This window comes from Lepisosteus platostomus, chromosome 7 (genome assembly GCF_059453375.1).
Source record: "Lepisosteus platostomus isolate fLepPlt1 chromosome 7, fLepPlt1.hap1, whole genome shotgun sequence".
NCBI classification, from domain to species: Eukaryota; Metazoa; Chordata; class Actinopteri; order Semionotiformes; family Lepisosteidae; genus Lepisosteus; species Lepisosteus platostomus.
Genome location: NC_142617.1, coordinates 4,502,791 through 4,529,701, shown reverse-complemented (window position 1 = coordinate 4,529,701; position 26,911 = coordinate 4,502,791). Strand labels below are relative to the sequence as shown.

Genomic DNA, 26,911 nt, shown 5'->3' with positions numbered 1-26,911 from the left:
CCAGCAGGGCTGAACTCTGAGCGATTCCTGGCACTTTTGCTACAATCCAGACTTGGGTTTTGACTCCCTCTTCTTAAAGAGGTTGTCAGAGAGCTGTGCACTACAGGCGCTGGGGAGAATTCCTGTAAAATGCTCAGATGCAGCAGAAATGAAGTGTGCTCGCGTGGCCCTGAGCCAGAGGCGTCCACAGAGCAAGGCCTTCTTCTGCTCCGTCCTGTTCCAGGGCCCAGTTTGTCATCGTTTTTCTTTAAACCGAATAACTGTGATGTCAAAGCAGCGGAGCCAGAAGGCTCTGTGCGCTGCAGAAGCAGAACCGAGCCCCCCGGTCCTGCCTGCATTCATCCCACCACTCTGCCTATCAGTCTGGGTATTGATTAGTCTGTGTCAGTCTCCCTCTCTCATCCGTCTGCGCCTGTCAGCTGGCCGAGTTATGTATGTGTGCCCTTAACTGAGGTTTCAGAGCACGGCGGAGCTGGAGCTCGATCTGTGCAGCTGTGGAAAGGTTAAGAGGAAGATGTAGAAAAATTGACCTGAAATATTGAAGTAGTTTGACACTGCTCTTCCTTTTACTTCTTTTCATTTTTTAGTTTGAAAGGGCAGGGTTCTCTTCAACTTGGTGTTTGTCTCCTACTTATTATTGTTTGCAATACAATACGCATTTCTGGTTTCTCCTTTTGTTTTTTTTTAACACGTTTTGTGTGCTTTTTTAGCTGTGTACCCAGCGCCCTTTATAGGAAAACCGAGTCCTTTCTTTCCTTGTGGTGTTAAAGTATGGGTTTATTATCCACACCTGTGGAACTAATCATCAGCTCTTTCGTGCTGGACAAAGCCCTAGCAGCAAAACCCAAGAATGGCTGGAGAAGGCCATTCCATGTTTGGTGGTTAATCGGCTCATTGAACTTGTGGTCTCATCCAGCTTTTTCTTGAAAAAGGTCTGTCCTTCCCGTGCAGTGTAGCTGGACAGACACTGGCGATGGCTGGCTCCACACTCCCACAACTCTTTGAGTAAAAAGTGCACTTTCGTGTCGTTTCCTTGTGTGCTTTCCGGTTCGTGTTTCACTGTGGGTTCCGAAGTCCGCGAAGTTTCTGAAAAATCCAAAAAAAAAAAAAAAGGCAGTTTACAAATAGACCTGTGTGTTTGTTGACACATCATTTTTGTAGTCTGTACAATGTGGGGACGTTGGGACACTCACCCTGTGTTGCTGGTTACGTTAAAACAAACACATCCGTACAAACACAACAAGAAAACATCCTCCTACATGTAGCATAAAAATGCATTTCACAAGGTTTAAAAAAGAAAAAGGTCAGGTGTCCAGTGGATAATACGTGTTAAAATTGTTTCTTTAATATTAACAGAATAAGATGTTAAAATTGTACAACGCGCTAGTATGAGCTTGTAACTTATTTATAATATTAAGGACAATTTTGGTCACAATGTCACAAAAAATCTTGCTGCTTTCTAATGATCCAGAGAAGAGTAGCCAGTAGCATTCTGGGACTTTTAAGAGAATGGCCTGCACTGACAGGCAGAAGGAACTGAATCTCTTTAGTCTTGGACAACGACTACAAGGGGGCCAGGCTGGTTGCCCTAGCGATTCTCGCTGACTTCTCCCTCTCCCTCTCTCTCTCTGCCTCTCTCTTCAGTGGAAGCTATAGTGGAGTTTGACTACAAAGCTCAGCACGATGACGAGCTGACCATCGCTGTGGGCGACATCATCTCCAACATCAGGAAGGATGACGGAGGTTGGTGGGAAGGCGAGATCAGTGGCAGGAGGGGGCTCTTTCCGGACAACTTCGTCAGGGTGAGTGCGAGGCTTTCAGAGAAACCGTCTGCCACTCCGGTTCTGTGCCTCCATCCCAGGTTTTTTTTTCTGCTGTAGGTCCTGTGCCTCTGAAAACTTCAGGCGTTGGCAATTTCAGGCCTTGATTTGCTTTCTAGAACATTTCTACCCTATTAGCTTCAGTTCTTCCAAGTGATATATCCCGAATATATCCAGCTACTTAGCTGTGGCATTCTTCTCCCGAGATCAGAGGAGGAAGGGGTGTCGTTTTCTTCCATCAGGCCGGTCTGACTTCCAGAAGAGTAATTTGTGGAGTCTGGAGGATCATGGATGCAGGCTGTGACGCGGCGATCGTCTTCGTGGGCCAGCAAGTGGGGCCTGGCTTTGCGAAATGTCATGTAAAACTCATTCCAGTATGTGATCGTGGCTGTCTGTGCGTTGCTACAATCGAGTGGAGGCCAAGTGGGCCCATCGTGCACGTTCTGTCGCTCATGGGCCCACTCCGTCTTTCAGATCCCCGAGAACTGACTTCAGCAGCAAGCCTGGAGACTCCCAGTTCACTGCGTCTCTTGCCAGTCCTGTCACGTTGTATGGAGAAAAAGATCCTTTTACAGCGGTGCTTAAATATAGCCTTTTTGTCGTGGTCTTTGCGTTCTCTGCCCTGTCGCTGTTAAATGCATTTGCAGACTGAGGTTGTAGGGGGAAGTGTGGGGTTTAGTTCACAGCAAGCCTACTGTGCTCCCTAGAGCCAATCGTTGATACAAATTTGGCAGGTTTGCAGACAGTGCTGCCCGAAGTCTGGAGGTAATTAGAATTGCAGTTAAATACAGCGCTGTCACTAGGACTCTACAGATGGCGATGGCAGAGAAGGCCTCTCTTCAGTGTGTGCAGATGTGTTTTGCTGAACTGAAGTTGCAGATCTCAGGAAGCTGTGGTGAACAAGGCTGTTTTTTTGCTCAGCAGCCTTAGTGGTATTAAGTAAACAAAGCCCTAGAAGGGCAGGACCAATGTTTTTGAACTCCCAGCACAGCAAAACAGACCATCTATTTGGTGGGGGGTGGGGGGTGTAACTTCGGTTTCAATACAGTTTGGGGGTGGCAGCGCCCCCGAAAAGCCGCAAAACAAGAGAAGGATGTCGGCCGGAACTCACGTCAAGCACAAAAATGAAGAGTTTTGTTGTCAAAGCCATCCTTGCTGTTTATTTTCTGGGTTGAAAAAGTGCAGGAACTTTTCCGGTTACTGGTGCTCTGACCTCACGAGCAGCGCCTGCAGCCTGCAGACCTGAAATCACGCTGCACGATTTCATCCGAGCCCACACAGTTCCTGCCGAAATAACCCAAGGCCCCAGATTTACCAGCTGGATCTGTGACGAGTTTGTCACCCCCACCACTGTGGTTTGTGAGCACTGTACCCGCTGCTTGTGTCACTAAGCGCAGATGTGCAGTAGAGGTGGTGGGTACGTGTGGCATTTTCGGGGCGATTTGAATGTTTTTGGGGAGATGAGTCTGCGCCTGAGCAAAGAACCGGCCCACGGCTTTGCTAAGCCACTGGGGGGTCCCTGTTCGTCTCCCCGGCCGGCGCCTGGGCTGTCCTTGCCTGAATGTGAATCAGCCCTGCAGCAGGTGAGCGGATCTGAGGGGAGAGCAGAAAGCAAGTGCGCTGCTCTCTCTGTGTGAAACTGAGGACTCTTCTGACTCGTTGTGTTTGTGTCTGATCTCTTGGTTCGCCGGAAAATCGTTGCTGGAGGGGCTCGGGGTTCTCTATGGGGGGTGCTGTCCAACTGAGTGTCTGAGATTTCCGTGGAATGGGCAGCCAGCGATTGGTCTTGCAGTTTCGCAGTCACAAACCCAATCCCAGGTTTTTAGATTTTGCCAAAAATGTCAAAGGAAGGGTCTAAATTTACTGCAGTAAAGATCACATATCAGAACTTCTCTTTCCACTACACTGTTTTGCTTATAGTGGTTCTGTAGTTTTTTTTTACTTGCAAGTCTGGTGGCATAAGACCAAATGTTTCATTATCTCTTGAACCCACTTCTCAGCCTGTGAGCTGTAGTGTCTGGGGTTTATTTTAAATGTAGGCAAACTGTACTGTGTACAGAGCAAGGAAGCAGTGTTTCTTGCTGTGGAGCATAAAAGGATTTGGCTCCGTTAAACTGGCTTTCTTGTGGGAGTAGTTCACTCAAACTTGTTGCTAAATCGCTGCAGTTTCTCTTTAAATTAATGCCTGTTTACTGCGTCTTCTAAGACGTGATTAGAGTTTACTGCCACCGGTCTGAAAGCACCTCTTTCTACTCTGCCCTGCTTCTGCAGCGCTGCCGTGGAAAATAATCATTTCATTTTTAAATGACATAAGGGCTGTCTTCCAGGAATAGCTGAAGCAGCTGTCTTTCCAGAGATAGGGCAGATTTAACAGGCTTTTGCAGGAAACTTGCTACTAAATCTTCTGGCTACTGCAGCCTGTTTAGTTACTCAGTGTTCCCGGATTACTGCAGATAAAGAGATTTGGAATATCTTTAGTTATAAAGGGCAGGTTCGCAGCATCGCTGTTGTGTTAGCAGCGTGTTGGGTGACTGATGAAACAGGAAGTGTGAGGTCTCGTTGCGTTCATTATCTTTATTGCCATAAACTACGGTCTCTGACCGAAATGGGGTTATTCTTGATTTTTTAAAATCTGAGCTATGCTATTAAACATCCCTCTTTCGTCTCTGTCACTTTGCATATACTGTAGTGCCCAATCCGAATTCTCCCCTCACTGCCTGAGATTACAACGGCAAGCAGGACGAAACCTGGGGGGCGCCCCACCTCCCCCCCAAACATCTCTCCGTTAGCAGGGCTCGGCTTGGACGGCCTCCCCCTTGGTGATCCTGCGTCATCAGCCGGAATCACGGGTTTGAAAAGGCTTTCTTGGAGCCAAGCAATTACTCCTTAACTACAACGTCTGGCAGCAGGATGGTAATTGGAAGGGATGACTGTGTTCATGCAGCGGGGGAAAGACCCGTGCTGGAGAGCAGTGGCCTGCCCAGGGCCTGTCCTGCCTGAAGACCGATGCGCTCAGCCGCCGAGGTGCAGTCTGGGAGCTAGAGACCTGAGCGCTGGTTGGGCGATTTCGCCGCCGATCTCCCCGACTGCACGTACGGATGACTCTCGCAGCCTCTGGCACTCGGGGCCAGGACAGATGGGCCTTGAAGGACTTGTACAAAGGCCTGACTTGTACAAAATCGGATGTCTATCACTTAGGGAGAGGGGGGAGAAACTAGACTTGCCGGACACGAGCTAAAAGAGCAACTGTAAAATAACCTAAAAAAAACCCCAGCAAAGTGAAAAAACGTCCCAGACGCATGACCAGACAGGAGCAGCTGGATTGTCCAGGAACTGAGGAGTTGCACAGTACAGCAAGGAGGGGAACAACAACAACAACAGAGAAATGAGCGAGACAGGTCATCCTGCTGTGGCCATGAACACCAGCTCTCTTTTGACAGCTGCCTGCCACTCAGACTCTATTATTCCTGCTTGACAAAGCGTCTGGAATCAGCAGTGTCTGAGGCCACCGTGCTGCAGCGTTTCTCCACCTCCAGTAGCCGAGACCTGGAATAAAGGGTAAATAAGTTCAATCACGCATAGAAGTGCTTCGTTTTTTTTTGTAATTAAGCACACGCCGACCCCCTGAGCTTTGTAGTGCTTTTTTTCTTCTCCGGCTCTAAGGGGAGAGTGAAATGAGCTGCGGTTTGAACTCTCCGGGGCCCGTTTCAGATCTGAGCTTCCCTCTCGCTGCTCGCTGCCAAGTACTGCTCAGTTTGGGCCGCGGACCAACTGAACGTCTGCCAGCACTGTTAGTTACCAGTAGCCCTGCTCTTAAGAACGTCAGAAATGTTACAAGCATGAAGAGGCCCAGTCTCGTTTTTTTTTTGGGGTAGAACGGCCAACTGCATTTTTTTTAAATGATTGACTTACCTGCTTTGCAATTGCCAGCGGTTTTTCATTCTAAGAGACCTGGCTCATCCGTAGGACTGTCTTTAATGTTTATGGCCTTCCAAGCCGGGGTCTGGAAACATTAGTTTAGGAATTGTTTTTAATTTACTTTGGCTTGACCTTAAAAAAAAAAAAAAAAAAAAACAACAAACCTTTTTGTGACCCAGCTACTCCAGGAACTGGAAACGTTTTGAGAATAAAAGTCGGGAGTTCTGTTCTCCCCCTCGGAACGTGGATGTGCAGGGTGCCGGTGTACTGATTTCTCCTTGGGAATCCTGCGGAGACTCTGTTAATGATCTTTCTGTGTTGTGATGGCTTCACCCGCTTGGGTACTGATTGTATTTCCAGACGCTCGGAGGCTCAGGGCCCGCAGGCCTCAGGCTGCACAGAAACCGCGCCACTGCAGGCTGGTATCTGTGACTGCAGGCGTGGCTGTCCCCCACCGCAGATCCACGCCGGAGCTCCAGAGGACAGACTGAAACACAAACCGCCCTGGGGTTTTGCTCCATTGCCAGCTCCACTCCTTCTCTGCAGTAGTGTCAGTTCCTTAATCTCAAGAAGAGACTTTGAAACAAAAAACAAAACAAGAAGAAGCTTTAGTGCTTCATATGGAGGAGGGAGCCTATTTCATCCACCACTGAACTGCAGCAGCTCCTGGGTGACGCGTGGCAGCCGGTCTGTGCGCAGCAGGTCAGGGGGGAAGTGAGAAATTCACCAGCTGAATTGAGGGCGAAATTGACTCAGGCCCGACTGTAGGAACCCAGAGAGAGATTGAGCCAGCACGTCGGGTTTAACACTCCTCTATTTGTGAACTGTGCCAGGAGTCCTTGGATCAATTTGCTGTGAACTACTATCAACCGGCCGAAATGCCCTCCTTCGGTTTGTAACAGATTGTTTAGAAGATCTTAATAACCCCGGCAGTCAGACTCTTAAGACTCATCCTGCGGACGGCACCTGCTACAACCCCATACTGGTGCACTGGTTCGGACATTGTGGCCTAGATGGGTAGAGCACCCCCTGCTGGTCCGCCAACATCCTTTGAAGCAGCAGCCTGGTCTTCCTTTCCCGAGCAGGACAGCTACAGGTGGGAACACCACGTTTGAGAAAAGACTGAGAGGGGATAACCTCTGATGTACCCTGTGCAATGGCAAGGAGTGCTCCTCGACTCCTAACAGTCTTATAGGTAATAAAACAATCCCATGCCTTTAAATAATTTCACGGATATACTGTGTCCATCTTCAGTACATAACGTATAGGCTGTATATTCATTTTCCACTCCAGCATCAGCTCTTGCTAGATTTATGCCTAGTTAGACATTAAAAGATGCTTTCAGAAAACTAAGATCTGAAAAGCACTTTGGACGTGTTTTGTCATCCTTTCAGTTTCCTTACTTGCATTCTCAGTCTCCTCACACAGCTGGGTAACCTGGTTCGAACGAGTATTGGATGTGTTTGCAGGGAAAAGCAGAGCCTAAGGTGAATCTCAATAAAAAAAAAAAAAAAAGACATCTGGCCACCAAGATAAAAGAGGATGGTCGGATGAGCACCCTGGCCTTGGGCGTCACGTAGGGCCTGATGCAGATGATCATGCTGCAGGCTGATATTTATTTTGCAGACTCGGCAGCACTGGGCAGTTCCTCAATACTCCACATGCTGCTTTCATTGAATCTCCGGACAGGGCACTTGAAGCATGCTTTGAAGAGAGAACCGAGGGCTTCACAGATGACTGATGAGGCTGCATTATTGGGACACTCAGTTCTGGGTTCTGAGCGAAAGACCACAAAACGACAGCCAGAAGCCTGAGTAATGTCCTGTGTGAAAATACAGTTCTATGTTTAAATATGACAAAAGTGACAAAAAGGAGGAAAGAAAAGTACAAAATGGCATTGGAGGAAGCTACCCTTGCAGTGTCTTGGCATGCCGGAGGTTGCACAGTGCCTGTCACTGGTGTGGGTGGACTTCATTAAGCAGAACCGTGCAGTGCGTTGCTGGCCGAGGTGGGCTCGGCCCTTCAGCAGAGACCAGGGTCTTTTCCCTCCTGGTTCTTCAGACAGGGCTGTCGATTCGCACTCATCTTCGTTTTCGTTTCTTTTCAGCTCAAAGCTGTATACAGTGTTCAAAACCCACCGAGGAGGAAGAAAAATTGACTTTCGGATCATTGCGAAAAAGTCAGCTGCCTCGGCAGGCTGAGCATTCTTCCCAGCCTCTGGTGGCTGGGTTCTTCTGAGTGCAGAGTCGGACGAGGGGGTGAGAAGAGATGAGAGGCCTGAATTTTTGTTTCTTTCATCATCCAGTGAAGGATTGACTCCCTCCGGCACGGTGTTTGGGCATGGGTCTCGTTAAATGAGTTGGCTCCATTTCAAGAGCGAGGGTCTATTATTGTAAGAGTGGCACTTATCTCCACTCTGCTGTCTCCGATGTCTGGTTTCATCAGCAGGCTGGCCTTCCTTCCCCGTTGTAATTTATGAACTGACACTTGGGCTTTCAGCTGAGCGTAGGTTTGTGCTTTCTTGGCCCTTCTTATTTTGTTTCTCTGCAGCCCAGCAGTCGTACTCTTGTCTGGCTGGAAGATGTGCTCAGGCTCTGGCCTGACAGCTCCCACTGCCGCCGCCAGCTGGCCGGCCTCTTGCGAGACAGACCGGGAGCTCCAGGCAGATCCGGGGCGGCTCCTGCACGCTCTTGGAGAGGAAGGATACTGCGCTGTACTGGAGCCCACTGGGCGCTGGGCTGTTAAAACCAGGAGCCCCTGGCCGGCTCCCAGTTTGCAGAAGTGCTGTTCCTGGCGCTTGGCAGAAACGCAGCCACAGGCTGGGTCTGTGCCAGCAAAGCCCCAACACCCACTCAGCAACATTGGACTGCGACGGCAGTGTTGCAACTCAGCCCGCAGCCTGTCCAGCGACGTCCGTTTGCAAGCATCTGCACGAGGCTCGCTCTAGCTGGTGCATGCTACTCGGTAAGCAGCAGATTCACAGTTCTGATGTACAGAACAGTACGTGTTATGTTGTGAACCTTTCAATGCTGAAAACCGGTTCCAGTGAAGTGCTGAGGTCTACCCCGAAATGGTGATGTTTTTGCAATGAGAAGCAGAAAGAGGAAATGGACCAGCTATGTGATATGGACCTCCTGCAGAGTGCCAGGAGGGCAGTAGTGTCTCCCCTTCTGTGTTCCTTATTCCTGTACCTGCTGAAGCTAATGGTGGTTATTACAAACCTTGAATTCAGGCCAGTCTGAGTGGGGTCAGTCTGGTGTGGTGCCGGAAGCAGAGAGAGTCCTTGGCTCTTTCAGACAAGCAGGGCAGGAATGTGATTCATTTGGGACATTTAGAGTGCTGTTTGGCGTCGCTCAGTTCCGGGCTTGAGCACCACTAAAATATAAATAAGCTTTTCAAGGTGCTGTGGACTTATTGCGAACACCACGCCAGGCTTAGGCGTTGAGACGGGCTCTCAGCCTGCCGAGTCCTCTCCGGTGATCCGGGGATGTCTGCCCTGAGCCTGGAGTCAGACCCGCCAGCCTCCAGCCTTTCAGCTGCTCTCCTGCCAGCTGGCGAGGCCGAGCTGCGAGCGCCACCCAGGAACAGCTGGTCCGTGAGCATTCCGGCGATGCCAGGCGTGTGATCCGGGGCGATTCCGGAGCCCTTCCGGGCCGCAGGGGTGGGAGGGATTTCGCCTGGTCTCCGCGCTGGGCTGCAGTATCCCATGTGAGGCAGGCTGTGTTTAAGGGAGTCGAGCCCTCAGCAAACGCGGGGAGATGATGGGGGAAAACAGGAACCTCCAGCATGTCCGTGATTTCCCCCCGCCTATGACCTTCAAGACTAACAGGATCGGTTAGCGTCGGACAAACCAGACACAAAGAGTTCTTCTGATGGCAGCTGTCAGAAGCTCGGGTAATACAGAGAATATTGGCATAGGCCAGCGGTTCTCAACCTTTGCTGCAGCTGCATCTGGCCTCCAGAAAGGGCATCTCGTAGCCAGGTTAACAACCAGTGGCATAGGTGAACCAGTGTAATGTTTTTCTATCCATCCTATTTTCCCCCAAACCGTCTCTCTGCAGTGTTAAGAATTGCTTCTTTTCTGCCATGAACTCTTTCTGTCGTCTCGCAGTATTATCTGTTCAGATTCCTCAGTGTCGTGTTGGTAATGCCAGGAATCCCTAGCTTGTTTCTTAAACAATGGCTGGCTCAGGTTTCCTGCAGGCTGTGTGGCCAGACGGGTTACACAGATGCAAGAGGCTGTTCTAGACTGAAGCAACAGTTGAGACAGGACATAGAAGAAGCCCTGTGGTATATGGTGTAGGCAGGGGGTCCAGACTTTGAAGATGTGATGTTTCAGCTTTTCAACAGGATTTCAATTTTATGCAGTTTGTAATAACCAGTTCACTGGTGTGAGCTTCCCAGAGGCAAAACTGAAACACAAATGCATTTAGAATTAAGTATTGAAGTAACAAGAATGCCACAAGAATAAAAATAATAATGCACAGATGGGACATTATGAGATCCCTACATGCATTACAGAGCTCGATTTTGGTTGCACAGCTTTCCAGGAAAGCTCCAGTAAGGATGCAAGGATGGAGGAAGATGGAAGACATCAGGCTGCAGGGCAGTTTGAGCCATTGTCGGATCTTGCGGCCTGCTGTAGTGTTGGTATTGGCTGTGCCCGCGGCCTTGCCTTGCACACGGGTCTGCACAGACAGATGTTAATGTGGGTACCGTCACTGGCTTTTCAGCTTCAAATTTGCCGGCTGCCAGCATCTGCTGCTTCTATTGCCCGACCTCACACAGCCTTGTCACGGGCGTCTTCATTCCAGCCCTGGCTGTCTTGGCCTGGATGTTTTGCTTTCTATATGCAGCAGCTTCAGTGTGCCCCCAGAGGCCTGGGCTCCTGAACCTTGGTTTATCCTCTGTCGAGCATGCCTGTGTGTTTTTTTCCCCCTCTTTCCTTCACCCCTGCACTTCCCAGCGAGAGAGCGTGTCTGCTTGACGGAGAGCCCGCGGTCCCGGGACTGTGTTCTTGTCCAGCAGTCAATCGGGCTGCGGGGGGTCACTGCCCTCCCTGCTGGGGCTCCTGGCCGAATCCAGCAGCGGCACAGCCACAGCACAGCCCTCAGCAGAGCCCCTGGGTCTTGGTAATCGGCACGCAGGGCTGTGTTGGCAGTGTTCTTCATGCTGTAAAACCTCTGTTAGCCGTCTTCTTTCACCACACAGATAAGGAAACGGAGCTCTGCTGCCACGGAGGCTCTTTAAATACTCGAACAGTGCTGGTGAACCACTCCTTGTGCTGGCTGTGGTGCCACTTTCATCCCTGCGCCCCTTCATCAGCTGAAATGACATTTCAGGGGGCGGCGTGCGAGAGCTGGTGAAGTGCACGATCATCGTGCCTCTGCAACGCCGCTTCCTCCAGCGGAAAATCCTGGAAGCGGACACCAGATTTGCAAGTGTCTTCTGAGAAATTGATCAGACTGCTTTATTTTAAGCTTTTGACGTAGGTGGAGTGCTAAACTTTTTTTTTTTTTTTTAAAGCGTGCTCCTGCTTTGACAGTGAACTTCCTCTCTCCACTGGCTTCTGCGTGTAAAATTAGACTGCGGTCTCCACTGTCATGCTGAAGAGACAGGCCAGTGCCATCTGTTCCCCAGAACCCTTCGGTCATCGCTCTGCGTTCCCATCTTACTGTCACTCTGTTTCCCTGGAAACCACAGTTCCTGGAGTCACCTGGATTAGTATTCTCTCAGTATGATAATTGTCCTGAGAATTCTCAAGTATCGGTGTTCTGCATCCTGCTTTGAACACGGAGGCATTTTGTGAATTGTCCTATTTAATGTGCTGTTGGCATCAACAGCCATTTATTCAGTACTGCTGTAACTGTTGCAGTGGCCAGATCAATACAGTGTTGCTACTTAATATGGATTTCTTAAGAGATCCTGTGCTTCATAATTGTGTCAGTACTTGTGGATAAAATGCATTGAAGAGGGTGAGACATTTTAATTGTGATTCCCCCCCCCCCATTCTCGTTGCTCTGTCAGATCGCAAGATGTGTATCTCCTGGTATGCTCTAAAGAGAAAGATACTTCAGTGGAACTTGTCATTTTTTGAAGGACAATCATTGTTAATTCTTTTCTTCCACAGTCACAGGATGCTGTTGCAAGACTTTTGGAAATACAGTAAAGCCAGTGGCCTAAATGCAGCCCGGTACAGCCTTACTTGTCTCAGACTGCATTCCTGCAGTGGCTTGCCGATAGCAACAGACTGGCCTTTCCCCTTTTGTAAACAAAGCAATGCACACTTTCACACGCAGAGATCTCCTTATTCTGCTTTTAAACAGATCTCCGTGCTTTAAATGGGTTAATGAAGGAGTATTATAGACACGAATCGGGCTGGAATGAAAAGGAAATGAAAGCGGAGTAATGCAGAGTGAGAAAGCTTTCATGTCTGTGCAGAAACCGAATCTGCTTTGCACTTCACAGGTGCCTGATGACTGGGGGCTGAAACCCGCTCCTCTCTGATGGCAGGCAGGAGGATGGCTCGTTCTCTGATCGAAAGCGACGCTCGTCTGTCGTCTCTGGACGAGAGTCAGATAACGACTGTGTTACATCTCGGGGATTATACAGGCTCTGCCCTGGCCTGATCCAAGACAAACGTGGTGCCTGGAAACAAGGAGCAGATCACTCACTATGGAGATGAGTGCCTTAGGACTGAGCCCCTTCCACCCACAGTCTCCAGAGTACCCATAATTCTTTCAGCACAGCTCAGAGCAAGAGCCCTCTCCCATCTGTGGACTTGCCTACTTTACTAATTCATCTAAAGAGTTGAGCGAACACACAGTAAATACGTGGTCTGAAGGGCATCTCAAAGTCCGTAGACAGCTGATCCTTTCCTAGCTGCAAGGTTTTGCAGTGCAGGTCGGGAGTGAAATGCTGTACGCGTGACAGATTCCCAGAGAGTACGTGGAGCGGGTCGGGATGCGAATGTGCCGCGCACAGAGAGAGAGAGAGGAGAGAGTCGTGGGAAGCGGGAATCAGCCGTGCTGTTGAAGCAGATCCACTGGGATCCTTCAAGACACGACTGGGTTAGATTCTCGGATCAGTGAGCTTCTCGCCACCTTACAAGTGAAATGGGCAGAACCGTCCATAACCTTTCATACGGATTTTCCTTTTCTTTGTGAGAAGGCGCGGCCGCAGGTCTGATTGGTGTGGGCTGCAGTCTCTTGCGAATCCTTTTTCTTCACTGTTAGCAGGCAACGGTGAATTTCAGCTTGGAGCAGACGGTTTGGAGTCCAGGCTGCTGCCACACACACCAGTGTCAGTGGTTCTGTTTCGCCTCGCTGTGCATTGGCAATCGCTCATCTGCCTTTAACAAGATTTTAATCAGCTCTGCCTTTGCATTGCAACTTCTCTCTTTCTCCTTCCTGGAGGAGGGTAGCACACTCTGCTTAGCGTTCTGTATCAGGAGGCGATGATGGACCTGCGTTGCCATGACAAACTGACAACCCCCCCCCCCCACACACACACACGTTTATTTTCCTGTCCTTGTGGTGTTCCTATGTCACTTTCCATTGATTCCTCATCAGTTTTCCTTTGGTATATTCAATACAGCACTGAAATGATAATCAGTCCTGTTTCATTTAGGTGGAATTAGTAGGCCCAAGCTAATAGTTTAAGTGCTATCAGATTTGAAAGAAGATGCCGTTTGGTTTATTTTAAAAGGGTAATTTACACTGTGAAACGTACCCATGCCATCAGCCTGGCTGGAGCCCCTGTGTTCGTGGGGATGTTGCATTTCTGCACTGGCCTGAGACGCCCTGCCAAGCAGGAGGCCGCTCTCACAGAGCACCGCCGCTGCCTGATGAAGTCTCTGGCTTCTTCATCTGGTTTAGACGTGGATTATAATACCCTACTAGCTGGATCTTCCCTAATCTGCATGGTGCACATGGCGTGATAAGCTGTTGTTGTCTACCCCCGGCACTATCCTGTGCGCTGATAATGTTCCGAGATGTGTCAGATCTTTTAAAATAGCAAATCTGCTTACGGTCGAAACAGACGTCTGTTCTCTGCGCATTTTGTGCTTCCAGCGCCAGATTACCTCTTGCATCCTGCAGACTCGCGTCCCTGAGTCTAATGCTGCTGTGGTATCGGAGGGCACCGCTGGGTGCCTGCCTTTCCAGGCCTGTGGGCAGGCTTGCCAAGTTACAGGGGTGGGCAGGAGGGTTTCATAGCCAGGGGACGGTGGGGTGACTGTAGTTACTCTCTTCAGTAAGGCGCTGCCAGGGGGTGCTGTAAAGTGTAAAGGTCACAGCTGTGGTGGAGAGGGAGGTGGGTAAGAATAAGGTGTTCTCCCAGATGTGCGACAGCCGTGTGAGTAGAAGGGCAAAGAACGTCCAGTGGAGCAGAAAGATCTGAGCTGGGCGCCACGCCAGTTTCTCGTGCCTGCTGGGCCCACGTGTGGCGGTACGGACAGCGGGGACGCGGGCCGCCGGGGGAGGCAGAGAGGAGCAGAACTGCAACGCGCAGGACTGCCAGCTGATGGCGCTCCGAGGGCTTGGTGGTACCCGGCGGAGGAGAGCAGAGTTCGCCCACCCTAGGGAGAGAGAGAGGGGGGGTGGGGGGAGACCAGTCTGGGGAACAGCTGCGCAGTCGGCCTCCACGAACGCCCTCGCCGGCCCCTTGCTTTCGTTTTTCCACTCCTCTCCTGCCCCCTGCTGGCAGAAACACGGAGTGTGCCCGCTGAGCGCGCCCCGTGATTTTGTGGGGCAATTTCGGGGGGGCTTCTGTGCCAAAACCCCTGCTGCTGCCTGGGCGGGGTCCCTGCACAACCGCTCGGCACGAAATCGTTTGAGTTAAGAAAAAAACATCAAAGACCCGGCGTCTGCAGGGTGCCGTTCGTCCCTCTGTTCCGGGCTTGTGAGGGTTTCCCCCGTGCTCCAGGGGCCTGCTTGGAGAGAGCCGTTGCGTGATTCGTCCTCGTTCCCCAGGCTGCTCTCTGGGGGGTGGTCGTGTCCCCCGGGGGTCAGGCCTAGGTGCGCGCGCGGCTCGCATTTAACACCTCTCAAGGAGCCGAGCGCTAACTGGGCTCGAGAGGAGCAGAGCAGTCCGGGCGTGTCCGGTGTGACCAACCAGCCCTTGTGTGTCCTGACGGGCGGCGGTGGGGGGGTTGTTGGCCTCCCGAGACCACCTCCACGCAGGCGGATCAGGCACAGCCCACGAGCTTCCCCCCGAGAGACAGCAGGCCCTGGGGGCCCCTCTCTTTCTCCCTTTCTCAGTGCGCTTGTCTCTACAGGTGCTTCCTGAGGAAGGCCTCCTGATTTTAATCTCTGGGTTGCTCTTTCTGTAGACCCAGGGCTTGTGGTGTTCTGAAACGGAGCACGCCTCGCGCCTGCCGTCTTCTTTCTTTAACCCAAAAGCATGCTTTTTGTTTTTGCAGGCGCCAGCACCCCGGGTTTCTAGCCTGACTTCTTTTTTTTTTTTTTAACTTCTAAATGCAAGTCTAACTCCCCTCTGGGTTGCTTAGAAAGAAAATGATAACCCAACCTCAGTGGCATTGTAGGTCACTATTTCCACATGGGCCCAGCTCTGAGAGGGTTATGGCTGCGGCTAACAGCTCTTCGGCAATAACCGCACCGAGGGACCTTGGTGACTGCGAGCAAAGGCGGGACGATACAGTGGCGGAGACAGGGCCCTGTGCATTCAGGCTGCTGTAACCCTGTGCAGCCAGCGCAGCTCCTGCCACCGGTAGCTTGTGACTAATTCATCCTGCAGTGTTATGCAACACAATGTGATATGTCACAGAGAGACCACAGCACAGCAACTAGGATAAAATTAAATATTGGTCAAAATAATTACACAACACAGCACTTTCTCAACACTGGAGCGGGCACAACACATTCCTGGATTGCGACGAGGGGGCATGCTGGTGTTTGTTTGGTCAGGATTGGTCAGCCAGTCCATGTTTTTGCTGCAGGAAGCTCCTGTTTGGCCAGGTCGCCCTTCGGTTTCCGTCAGCTGTTGGTGGCTGTAGAAGGAACTATATATATATATTGTATAGGGGGAGCAAAGGGGTGGTTTTGATCATTATGGCAGCATCCTTTGCCTGCTTGATCCTTATTTCAGGAATGCCCTGGTAAATCATCCCAAAGGGCCACCACCCTTTGAATTTGTTCTCCCTCTGCTTGGTCCTGTGGCCCTTTGCTTTTGAGTCTCTGTTTCTGCAGCTTCCAAGACGCCTGTAGCGAGGAAGAGCAGCAACCCTGAGGTCTCGGGGCCCTGCGGGCAGTGTGGTCATTGCGGACAGCCTGCAGCCTGCCTCTGGCACAGTCCTGTCCTGCAGGGACGGGCTGACCGTGCTCTTGGCAGAGGTGGAGAGCTGGGCCCCATCGCGGGCTCAGAATGGCTTATTTTTTTAGGTTGTCGGGTTTTCCTTCACGCTGATGTCTCACACTTATCCTACATGCCTGGCGGCTCCCCGTGTGGTACAGGGCAGCTCTTCGGCGGGCAGCTCCCAGAAACTGCACCACAGAAGGTCCTGGGAGGAGACTCCACTGTTATGGCCCCTGTGGCCTTTGGGTCACAAACCACAGCTGGGGTCGTGCTCCTCGAGCTCTTCATTGTCGAAACATCTGGACTCGGTCCAGGCAGTGGTTACCCTCCTTACAGAGAACAGAAACAGCTCATTGTATGATGGCTTCCAAAGAGAGTGCCCCCCTGCAGTTTGGGCTTGGATTAATCGGGTGTTTTGTTTGAAACAAAAACAAAAAGAGTCAGTGATATTTTGTCCTGCATAGATGCCTGTTGGTTTATTGGCTTTGCTTTTACACGTTTTACCGCATGCAGTTGCTCTCTACGGCACCTGCAGGATTATCTTCACAATACAGAATGATCTGCACGTATAAATAGATCTCCTGTTTAAATTCTCTCTTTTTTTTTTAAATGCATCGCAATATCGTAGCTTGTCAGGGACTGTTCAGCTTACAGACCTATAAAAAGGTTCAGGAATATATGGCAGACGTGAAGAGTGGCCACAGAGCAGTGTTTTCCTGCTGCTTTTTGCAGGACTCTCATTTCCTTTCTGGTCGTGAAGCGGTGAAAAAAGCTCATTCTTTTGCAGGCTGTTCATTTATTTCCTGCTGGTGTTTTTTTTTTAATAATCGACCCCTCTTGCTTTCTTTAACGAATCAAATCCTTGCAGGCGGTGCAGTGGGGTGCTCCCTCCAGCTCGGGGCTCCAGTAATTCTCCAGTCGCCCCAGGCAGGTGGTTGCTCGCTGCCTCGCTCATGTGGCGCTGGTGCACGTCTCCAGTTCAGGATCTTTCTGCGCCAACTGCAGTCATGAGGGCTCGCTTGTGCGTGCCCCTGTGTGGGCTAGAGCCTGGTAGATGTTAAGGGGAAGTGAGGGCCTTCAGCATTTCTGTGCACAAAGAGTCGCAGGGGCGTGGAACAGCCTGCCCATCTGACACCTGGATGAAGAGCAGTTCTCTGGCAGCGCCTGAAAGAGATTCTCTTGGCCAGTGACCTGGACGCCCCCAGTCGAGCATTGCTCTGTCTGCAGTGTGGGTCTCTGCTATGTGTAGGACGGTGGTGCCGTGGGTGTACTGCTGATGAGACTGATAAAGTGCAGAAAAGAACGACGACTGATAATTACATACAGTACGTTGCTGCGTCTTTATTTATATGTACAGTATCTTGATGTTGATAACCCGAGAGCGGTGTTTAACCCATGGGTTTCAATTGCAGTTGTGAAAGCTGGTGGTTGCCTGTGAACAGTTTGATAACCAGTTCTGGGTCAGCTGCTGGCGTCGAAGCAATTGAGGTCCTTTCTTTAGACGGCGTGTCTGAAAAAACAAGAGCGCACGGGGCTAATTCTGCGCTGTTGCAGTATGATAATGAAGTGAGCCGCTTGCTTAGAACTGACTAACCAGGCTTTGGAAATCGTTCTGCAGAATCGCTGTCCTGTTCAGGGCTCTGGCCTCTCACACAGCTGTGGATAGCCCTCGTTATTCACAGAGGGTGACTGAGAACGGTGGAAGAGCTCTGGGTTGTTTTGGCGTTTTGCTGTCTTTTGTACTGGGTGTACTGGGAAAGAGTCACTGAAAACTGGGTCCGGTCCACAGTGGGGGCTCTGCTGAGCCTCGGTGTCGGAGGTGAGCCACAGGGGGCCGCTGTGGTGCACCAGTGAATCGATGGGTTTGTAGGGGACCCTCCCACAAACCTTTCTTTGCATCGGCAGGCCGTGCACAAGGTTTTTGGTGTAGGTGCTGATTTTGGTGACGTTACCCCTCGAGATCACTTCTCAAGCTGGGGTGGGTGGCCCTTCGTACCCGGCAGGGCTGGGGGTTTCCAGCCCGGTGTATAAGGGGCGTCTCCTCTCGGCTTCTTCCTCCGGCGAAGTGGCTTCTGCGAGGGCAGCCGAGGTGGACCCTGTGGACCACACCTCCGATGGAGACGCGCTCTGTCGGGTGACTGCACTCACGGCAGCTGGGAGTTTCTGTGCCGCTCTGCTCCAGCGCTCTGCATGGCCCCCCCCCGGCAGGAAAACCAGCTGGTTCTGCCCTCTTCCATTTTCGGCAGCTGTGTAGAAGGTATGAAATATTCATCCAGGGGAGTGTTTCGCGTGCCGAAGCCTTAATGGGCTGGCGTGTGGTCCGCTCTGGGCTGATCCGTCTGCTGCTTGTCTGCCCGAGTCGTGGCTCTTCCCCAGCACTCCCGGCTCACTGCCGAGGCCAGACTCCGTCCTTTTCCTCAACGTCCCTTTTCCGTCTCCCAGCTGGTGTACGCTGGTGCTGCAGCGCTGGGGTGAGGGGAGGGGGGCACCTCATTTCATGTACATGCACGAACGCAGCGCGAGTCGGGGCTCTAAGGGGGGCGCGGGCTGCGGCGCTCAGATTTTCCATGCTCAAGGCGTCCCTCTGTTCTCCCGGTGAACAAGCTGGCGTTGAGGACCAAGCTGGGGTCTTGTCAGCGTAGTGGGTGGCTAGAAAAGTCTGTGCATTTGCCTGTCAAATCAGGCTTCATTAAGGGTTACAGCACGTTAATGAGTGTGTGCAGAGCATGGGGGCAGCCTGTATTCTTCCTTTAATATCATTTCTCGGCATTTTGAATGTCGTTCCGTGAGCGAGGGCTTTAAGTGATGCAGAGCGCATTGACTTCCTCTGCTGCTAATATTCCTGAACCCAGGAGGCCACTCCTTGCTTGTGCAGCAATTAAGCTCAATTCCCGCTCATCCTGATGTGCCTCTCCCCTCTCCCCTCTCCCTCGGTGCACGCAGGCCTGCCAGTCATGTGGAAAGAGACAGCTAGTTCAGTCCGGAGAGACCCAGGCTGTTGACGCCTGTTAATAGCTCCCATTAGCCTCTGCGGGACTGAGCTCCCTGGGTGTGCGACAGCCCCTGCAGTCAGTGTCTTCAGTCCGCGTCTCTCCGATGTTTCGCGCCAGCGTCCTCTTTCTTTTGGTCAAATCCTAGTCCAGGGTGCGTTGGCTGTCCTTCAGGGGCACCACAAGGAGCGGAGCCCTTCAGGATTCAGAGTTTCACAGGCTGGCCAGCTGTTGGAGGGCTGGGAGCAGCTGGAGGGTGTGATGTGGCTGTGGCCCCTCGATCGCTGAAGGCTCACCACAGGTGGACTGTGTGGATTTCTCGGGGGGGGGGGTGGAATGCACCTTTAGACTCTGCGATGCCGTTGCCATGGGAACTGTGTTCCATGTCACCCACCGGGGTTGGCTTGGCAACTAGCCCTGGAACGCTTATTCTGCGGAGACGGGGCGCAGGCTGGGTTAGGGCAAGCTCTGCCGTTCCTGTTCTGATGGGAGGATTGTGTTGCAAGCTCTACCTGCGTTTGTGTATAAAAGAAAAAAAAACACACCTTTTTTGTTCGGCTGAAGTGTATTGTCTTTCATGCGTTACATTTGATCTCGGCTGGTGACGTTCGCAGTTCTACACGCAACTGCCTGTTTTTTGTTTTCGTGGTTTCTTCAGAGGAAATGTTTACTGATCCTTCCACCCCCCTGGGTACCGTGGACTTATTTTTCTGCGCGTTTTTAATTGGACCTGCCTCACCAAGCCTGTCCAGACCACCAGAACTGAGTCTCAGTGACTGGCCTTCTTGTCAGGCAGGACCTCATTATACTGTGTCGACAGTGAGTGGAAAGAAAGATGCTGTCACTGCGCATTGTGGTGTTTTTTTGTGACGTTTTCTGTGGGTTTTTTTAAAGCGGTTGGTAGCTTTTCCTTTGCAGTGAGTGAGTCAGCATAGCTTATTGTAAGTAGCCCTTCATTTATGGACAAGATATTAATTTATTTCTTATGCCTGTGAAAGTCTTCGTCTCTGATGCAAAGCTCTTTTCAGGAGCAGGCAAGCTGCCCATCAGGCTGGTGTTATCCGGGCCTGGGGGAGAGTGTTTTAAGGCTAGAGTGAGCCCCTGTTTAGCTGGACGTACCCCTGTCCTGTATGCGTGTGCACCCATCGGCCTGGTGCAGACGAGGGCCCTGGTGCTCCTGTGAAGCCGCTGAAGTGGTCTCTTTCTGAACTGTACGTGTTCACAGAAAGTTCATTAGACCTTGATTCCCACCTCACACACCTCAACCTCCTTACAAGTCCTCAGCAGTTAAGCAGAGGCCCATATGTACAGTATATACTGTCCCTCGTGGTAAATGCATAAAGCACTGAGGTACATAAAAACTGGGCATCAGGACAGTTTTAGAGAAATTACATGAAAGATTTTGCACAGAAAAGGAAAGCGCTCGTTTCAAGCCATCTCGTGTTCACAGTCCTGGAAACAATTCTTCACCTGCCCTCCATACATTCCAGTACTCAGATTTTATAGACAATATATATTATCAACAGGGTTTATATATCGGGAACATCTGTGAAACGCTGAGGGTTTGATAGACTATTATCATTCTTGCGTGTCGAGGGTCCGCGATTCTTCAGATAATGAATCAGGTGAAATCCAATCCAACGCTGTACTTGAAACCAGTTGGAAGAACTATCCTGTTTATTATCCTGTCACGCTGTCTGATTTGGCAGAACTAAATCATGGCACCCCGGAGCTACCATTTTGCTGGGGGCATTTCTGTGTCCTATATCGCGGTTCGGCTTGTAATGATGGAAAGGAGTCCTGGTGTGTGCAGACACAGTCATTCACCTGCAGTGTGGAAAGGTTTAAAGATGGAATCTCTAAGTTTAAATGAGACTGAAAATCTGTATCAATGCACATGTTGCCACTTTAAACCTCTCAATAGTGAGAGCATGAAACGATGGACCAATTTTTCAATGACGAATCTTTCTTTTCCAGTAATGGCTAATCTGCTGTAAACCCATGCCTGAGGGAGCAATTTCATACCTACTGTAGCAGATGCTACAGTGGAATAGCATAGATTTAAGGCACCACAGTAATTGGACTGAAGGAGAAGTACATAACATGCCAATTTATTTTTCTGTTTTTCCCTGTTCAATTTGTGTGTCTTTCTCCCAGTTGCAGTCTAAGCCACTCGCTCTTTGCAGTGCAACCACTGGAGGTAATCGCAGTCTTTTGTAAGTCACGGATTTCCTTTGTCGTAGTGTTCTCAAACATTGAGAGTAGTCTAGCATGTTATCTCCGTGCTCATGGGTAGCATTCCACTTGTGATGTCAGTCCGATTGTCCTGTCGCAGATTTGATTTGGGTCGTGACATGACCCTCAGAAACCCTCTGTCGGAGCAGGGCAAGGACCAGTTGGGTCTGATTTCGCCTCATTTCCTAATGCAGTAACCAAAAGCACCGACTACCAGGCCGGTATTTGTACTTTCTGTGCCTGGGGAACGATCAGACACATGAGGAGAGGCCGGTGTAGATGTGCTTCCTGCCGAAGTGCCCTGCTTGGCGCGGCCCTGTGTGTGTCAGCTTGGCACAGCATGCTTTTACTGGAGGGCCACGATGGCGGTCACTGACGGAGGGAGTTCACCTCAAATTGGAAGAGTGCTGCCAGGTTTGGAAAGGCTTAATCAGTGCTGGAGAGCAAAGTGCTTTCGCCAGGCGGGAGATGGGATGGCCATTCACGTTTGTTTTCAGGTCTTGTTTGCGAGTCCTGACCGGAACTCCTTTTTTAAAATCCATATATCGGTTTGCACTGGAATGTGTGGTACAGTGGCGTGGTGGTTGTCATTTCTGCCTTGCGGCACTGGGGCCCAGGGTCCACCCCAGAGCTCCTGGGGCGGTCGGTCGGTCTGTCTGTGTGGAGTTTGCATGTTCTCACCATGTTCACGTGGGTTTCCCCCCGCAGTCCAAAAACGAATTAGGGTTTTTGGGGGGAAAAAAAACTGGCCCTGGTGTGAGTGTGTGCGCGTTTGTGTCTTTGTGTGAGCTCGGAGATGGACTTGTACAAGGACGTTCAGGGTGTGTCCTTGTACTGACCGCCCCCACAACCCTGTACTGGATAAAGCAGTCTGAAAATGGATGGGTGGACTTGAGTGTCTATTTGGGATAATCCGGGATTCACACATTTGGCAGGGGGATCTGGGAAATCCCTGCTCTGGGAAATGCCTCCTACTAAACTCTGCTGAATTAACAGAATTGTTTCACTCAGCCAAGTGCCATGTGTCTGTGCAGCAGACATCATGTCTCAGGTAGTGGTGAAAGTCTCGGAAGGCAGGACTGGGCTCTGTTCCAATTTCTTCTCGAGTAAAATTCCCAATTCTGGGTCCTTCTTTTTTGGTTGGAAAAAGGGAACTGACCTCCTACCCCCAACGCCTTTAGTTCTTTTGCTCCGTTTCGTGCCCAGTCTCCCCCGGCAAAGCTGTGTTTGTGTCAATCCACATGCCGTAGCTTGTAACTGTGAGCTAGAGGGCAGGAGTAGCACTGTCCACTGAAACCAGACCTGACCTGACCTGACCTGACCTCACCCGACTGGAAAAACACCCTGCTAATAAGAACTGGGCCCGTGGTCACAGGCGAGCTCCCGACTCGGCTGTGCTGCTCTGAAGCAACAGGGAGCTGACAGGATGTTTGCCAGAAATCTTGTATGAAGTCGCGTCAGAAGCCTGCGCTCTGTACAGACTGGAGTCCTGCAGCCCCGGGAGGTGGTGATGGGGAGTGGGGGAGGTCTTGCAATTGGGCTGAAGTAGGAGACCGTTTTCCACAGAACTGCGCGAGGAGTGCAGGTTGGTTGGAGTTCACTGAAGGCTGCAGATGAGATGAAGAGCGGACCAGACAGCCACGCGGATCTCCCGCCACACGATGTGAGGAGCAAGCACTGGAAGTTTAATGACTTCAGATTTGCTGACAAGATGTAGCTATTCAGAGACGGTGCCCGTGCATAATAGGTTCAATCAAGTGAGTCTTTTCAAGGCCGTTCGCTCTGCCCTTTTCTTTTTAACAAAATCCTTGACTGACATTTCATTGTCGAACCACTTCTTCATCTAGGTGAAGGGGTTCAACTGCATTATTTTTTTCTTTCTTCAGTTGAATTTTCCCATTGTCCTTGGGGAAGTGGACTTATCTGGGTGTCCTCCTGTCTGGAGGCTCTGGGCTGAGTAGATCTGTGGACCATACAGACTGTGGAGGTGTCTGTCTAAAAGTGGAGAGAGACCACACAGGCACAGGAGTGAAGCTGGGGGTCTAGGCCATGTTTGTGTCTTTGTTTGTCTTTAAATTGCCTTGCCTGTGTGGCGGTGTTGGACCCGTGTGCAGTACACCGCTGTACCGGCAGCGACTGGCTTCTTGCACTTTGTGTTTTTCCGAGTGGCTGAGCCCGTTCGGGTGGGAGCCCGCGTCTCTTCTCGTTGTGCCCTGCAGGAGGAGCCCCACGGCCCCCTGGGCCTGAAGCCACGCGTGTGCTTCGTTGAGGTGGCCGGCCTGCGAGGGCAAACAGCCTGTCTTTACAGGCCTGTCTCTCATTTGAAACTCCGGAAGAAAGCACAGCCCCTGGGCAAATTAAATTATTGCCAGGTATTGTCAAATCCTGCACTGCAATTGCTGTACATAAAGCATGTATACTAGGGCTGTAGTATCTGGTTGCCTGACTGAGGGAGCGAATGGGACCAGAAAGAAGTTTCTGATCTGCACAGTCCCTGTCCCCAGTAATCAGCTGTTCCCCAGATCAGAGGACAGTTTGCTATGTTCGTTGTGACTATACTGTGTATAATTATATGAGACAACTAGGGTACTGGACTTTTTAAAAATGCATTCTTGCTGCTGAGTTTATTTTTCACTTTTCAGAAAAGACCCCCTTGCATCCTAAATTTCACGGATGAACGATAGTCTGCGGTACTTGTACATTCATCTGTGAGCCCAGTGCGTTCCTCTGTTCCCCTCGTCTCACCCCGCCAGCTATTCATTTCACAAATAACAGACTGCTTTTTAGGACTTGCCGCTGGATTTCTGCGTCTTTTCTAACGCCAGGAAAATGACTTCTTCTTCATCTTCATCTTCGTCTTCCCTTCCGCAGCCTGTTTTCAGCTTTGCTCGTTTCAGACGGGGAGGAGACGGCTCCTCTCGCGCGATGGGGAGACCGCCGCCCAGAGAGGACCGTGGGCTCTTCAGCAGAAAGGCGACGCGGTCCAAAAAAACAAACAAACCGTCACAGAGTCTTAAGGGTTTTTTTTTACCGCGGGGACCTGAAACCGCGGGGATAGGCGGTTTTCCTTGTCCTTGATACAAACCCCGGTTTCGGAGGACGCAGGGGTGAGAAAATAACGAGCTCACACACTTTGGGAACGCCAGAATAGAAAACGACGCTCAACACCCCCCCTTCTCCAGCTTCTGTGGACGCTCCTTGGTTTTCGAAAGTCCGTGCCGTGGGCGTTTTCACACGCTGCTGCTCGGCATTGCTAAGTGAATAACGACGTGTAATGTTCAGTATTATTTCCTGGCCCATCATTCTCCAGAACAGCTGCCCACCCACAGAATGTCAGCCTCCACGCTCCTGGACTGCGATGATGGCCTCTGGTGACGCATTGAGACCTGCCGTTGTGCTGAAAGAGGTTTGGGCGGCTGCAGGACAGCTTCAGAAGCCTTTTTTTTCCCACCTGAGCGAATTTATGCAGAGAGAGAGATGGAATCTTAAAGTGGGCAAATAGCTAGAATTGGAATTCTGATCTCTTTTAATACTGTGTATAAATGAATCCCGGTATTAAACAGGTTTGTTTTCCGGTGCGGTCTTCTTGCATTTTTCGTGCAGAACACCGATCAGTCCCGAGGCAGAAGTCAGGACGTGAATGTGGATATGTTTATGAATGGCCGATTTTAGATCTTGAGTCATTGTCAAGGCGGTTCTTGTGTGGGAAATAAGTACAGTATGTTCAACAGGCAGCATGTGTCTTTGTACTTGGTGGGCAGGATGAGCAATGAGTATGTAGCGTTTTCAGAAATGGGGCTAAATTTTTCTTTAGGCTGATGGGGAGTCCTGCCTAATATCAGAGTTCTGTTGTGTACAGGATAGCTTGTCCTGTCAGAGCTGCCCTGTTTTCCACTACACTTATACTGACACAACAGCTGGAACCTGCCTCATATTCAGCTTTGCCAATCTTTGCGTTGCTTATTTTAATCTGAATGAAGCGCTCTGTAGCTGGGTTAAGCCTCAGCTGGCAGCCAGATCAGCGACGCAGTCTGGGCTGTGTGTCTGAAGACCCGGGCTTCTTCCCGAGTCTCGTGAAAAGTCCGTCCCGATACGCCTGTGGTTTTACTGCGCTCTGGTCCTCGGGTCTTTTATGTTACCCCCACATCCACATTGGTTTTTCTCCGGGTTGTGGAGTCAGCCACAAGGGAATGACGAATCATGTTGAAATTTAATGTTGCTTCGCAGGGAAACTTAGAGGCAAGTCCTAAGGTCTGGTGAGGCCTAAGTTAAAAGAGCGTCGATCTCGGAAACTCTGGGACTCCTCTAGAAAAATCCACGTGACGTCCCACATTTTGACTGTGGTGTTCATCCAGAAGTCCAAGACTGGAGGGATGGTTTGCTAGCCCATCAGGAGGAGGGCTTTAGAGAGTTGTACCCCGATGTGTGGTCCAAGGGCAGCACTCGGGGATCTTCATCATCTTCATCTTCTCAGAGACTAAGGTCAGCAGCTGTCCTCATGAGGACATCAGTTTGCAACAGCAAATTAAAGATATTGGTTTTCTGAACAGGAACTAAATGACTTCCAAGGCCACTGATGTGGCCGGGTGCAGCACAGAGATTAATTGACACTCTTGCCGGTGGTTATCATCCACCCAGGAAGGTCACCCCCGGATCTGCTCTGGTCTTCACGTTACGAGCTGTGCGACAGATTGGCTCCCCAGTTTGCCAGGATCTTTTTACCAAAAACTGGCGCCCGCTCTTCAGAAACTCAAGCATCATTGAAAAAGGCCTTTGCAGTAGCACCAAGTGCAATTGAAAGCTTTTAAAAAATCACTCTGTATTTGAAAACATCTACCATATTTGGAGATAAAGCTTATTGGGAACATTTAAAACTTTTTTTGTTGTTGAAAACCAACCAGTCCATGCGTTTAGACTGCCTGCTTTCTCAACAACGCTAACTATTGTGCGGAGGGAGCAGTACCAACTGCAAGTCAGCCAGAACTACTCGTCCGTGGTTTGAATGTGTGCGTGGGTGCGGGTATGGTGCAGTTTGACCAAACTAATTTCAAAACTGATCCCAAAAGTCTCGTGACTCCCCCTGCCCTGCCGGAGAGGCCTTGAAGAGCCAGGGTGGCGACAACGCTAGAGACCATGAACTCGGACGGGCAGGGCAGGGCAGGGAAGTCATGGCACGCACAGCCCAGGCTGACTCACCCTGCATGCTGCTGGCCTGAAACCCACTGAATCACAGCTCCGAGCACAAGCGTTCGGAGTGCGTTTGTTAACTTGAGCGGATCCCACTGCCCATGGGGCTGACAGAGATTAAGGCCGTGCGCACCGGTTAGCGGGCGGGATGCCGTGCCTCTCTGGTCGAGGCGAGTGTGAAACGCCTCGCTGGGGGGGAGGGGGGAGCCCGCGAGTCTCGCGCGCTCGGCGATTGAGACATCGCCGCGGTCCCACCCAGGAAGATGAATGGCCGATCGCTGGAGGCGCGGGAAGCAAGCTCGCCGCTCTGCAGGATGATGGATTTCCCTGCCCTGAGAGAAAGACCCAGGGGAATGACGAGGGCTCGGTGCCTTCTGGTAATGTTTTGTTTGATGCACTAAGTACGGTGTGTGCCTATTTCTAACGGGCCATAACGTAGAGCCGTGT

The 26,911-nt window shown here is 50.9% G+C and overlaps 1 protein-coding gene across 6 annotated transcripts in view; it reads left to right on the top strand.

Moving 5' to 3' along the window:
- sh3kbp1 (SH3-domain kinase binding protein 1) overlaps positions 1 to 26,911 on the top strand; it is a 71,950-nt gene that overhangs the window by 13,159 nt on the left and 31,880 nt on the right. For 5 of the 6 annotated variants that reach the window (XM_088638660.1, XM_088638656.1, XM_088638658.1 and 2 more), the window contains exon 2: positions 1,645 to 1,802. In XM_088638660.1, the coding sequence (XP_088494786.1) occupies positions 1,645 to 1,802 (158 nt within the window). Of the gene's footprint in view, positions 1 to 1,644; positions 1,803 to 3,214; positions 3,404 to 26,911 lie in introns of those variants that run through there. The other variant, XM_088638659.1, reaches the window with a different exon arrangement.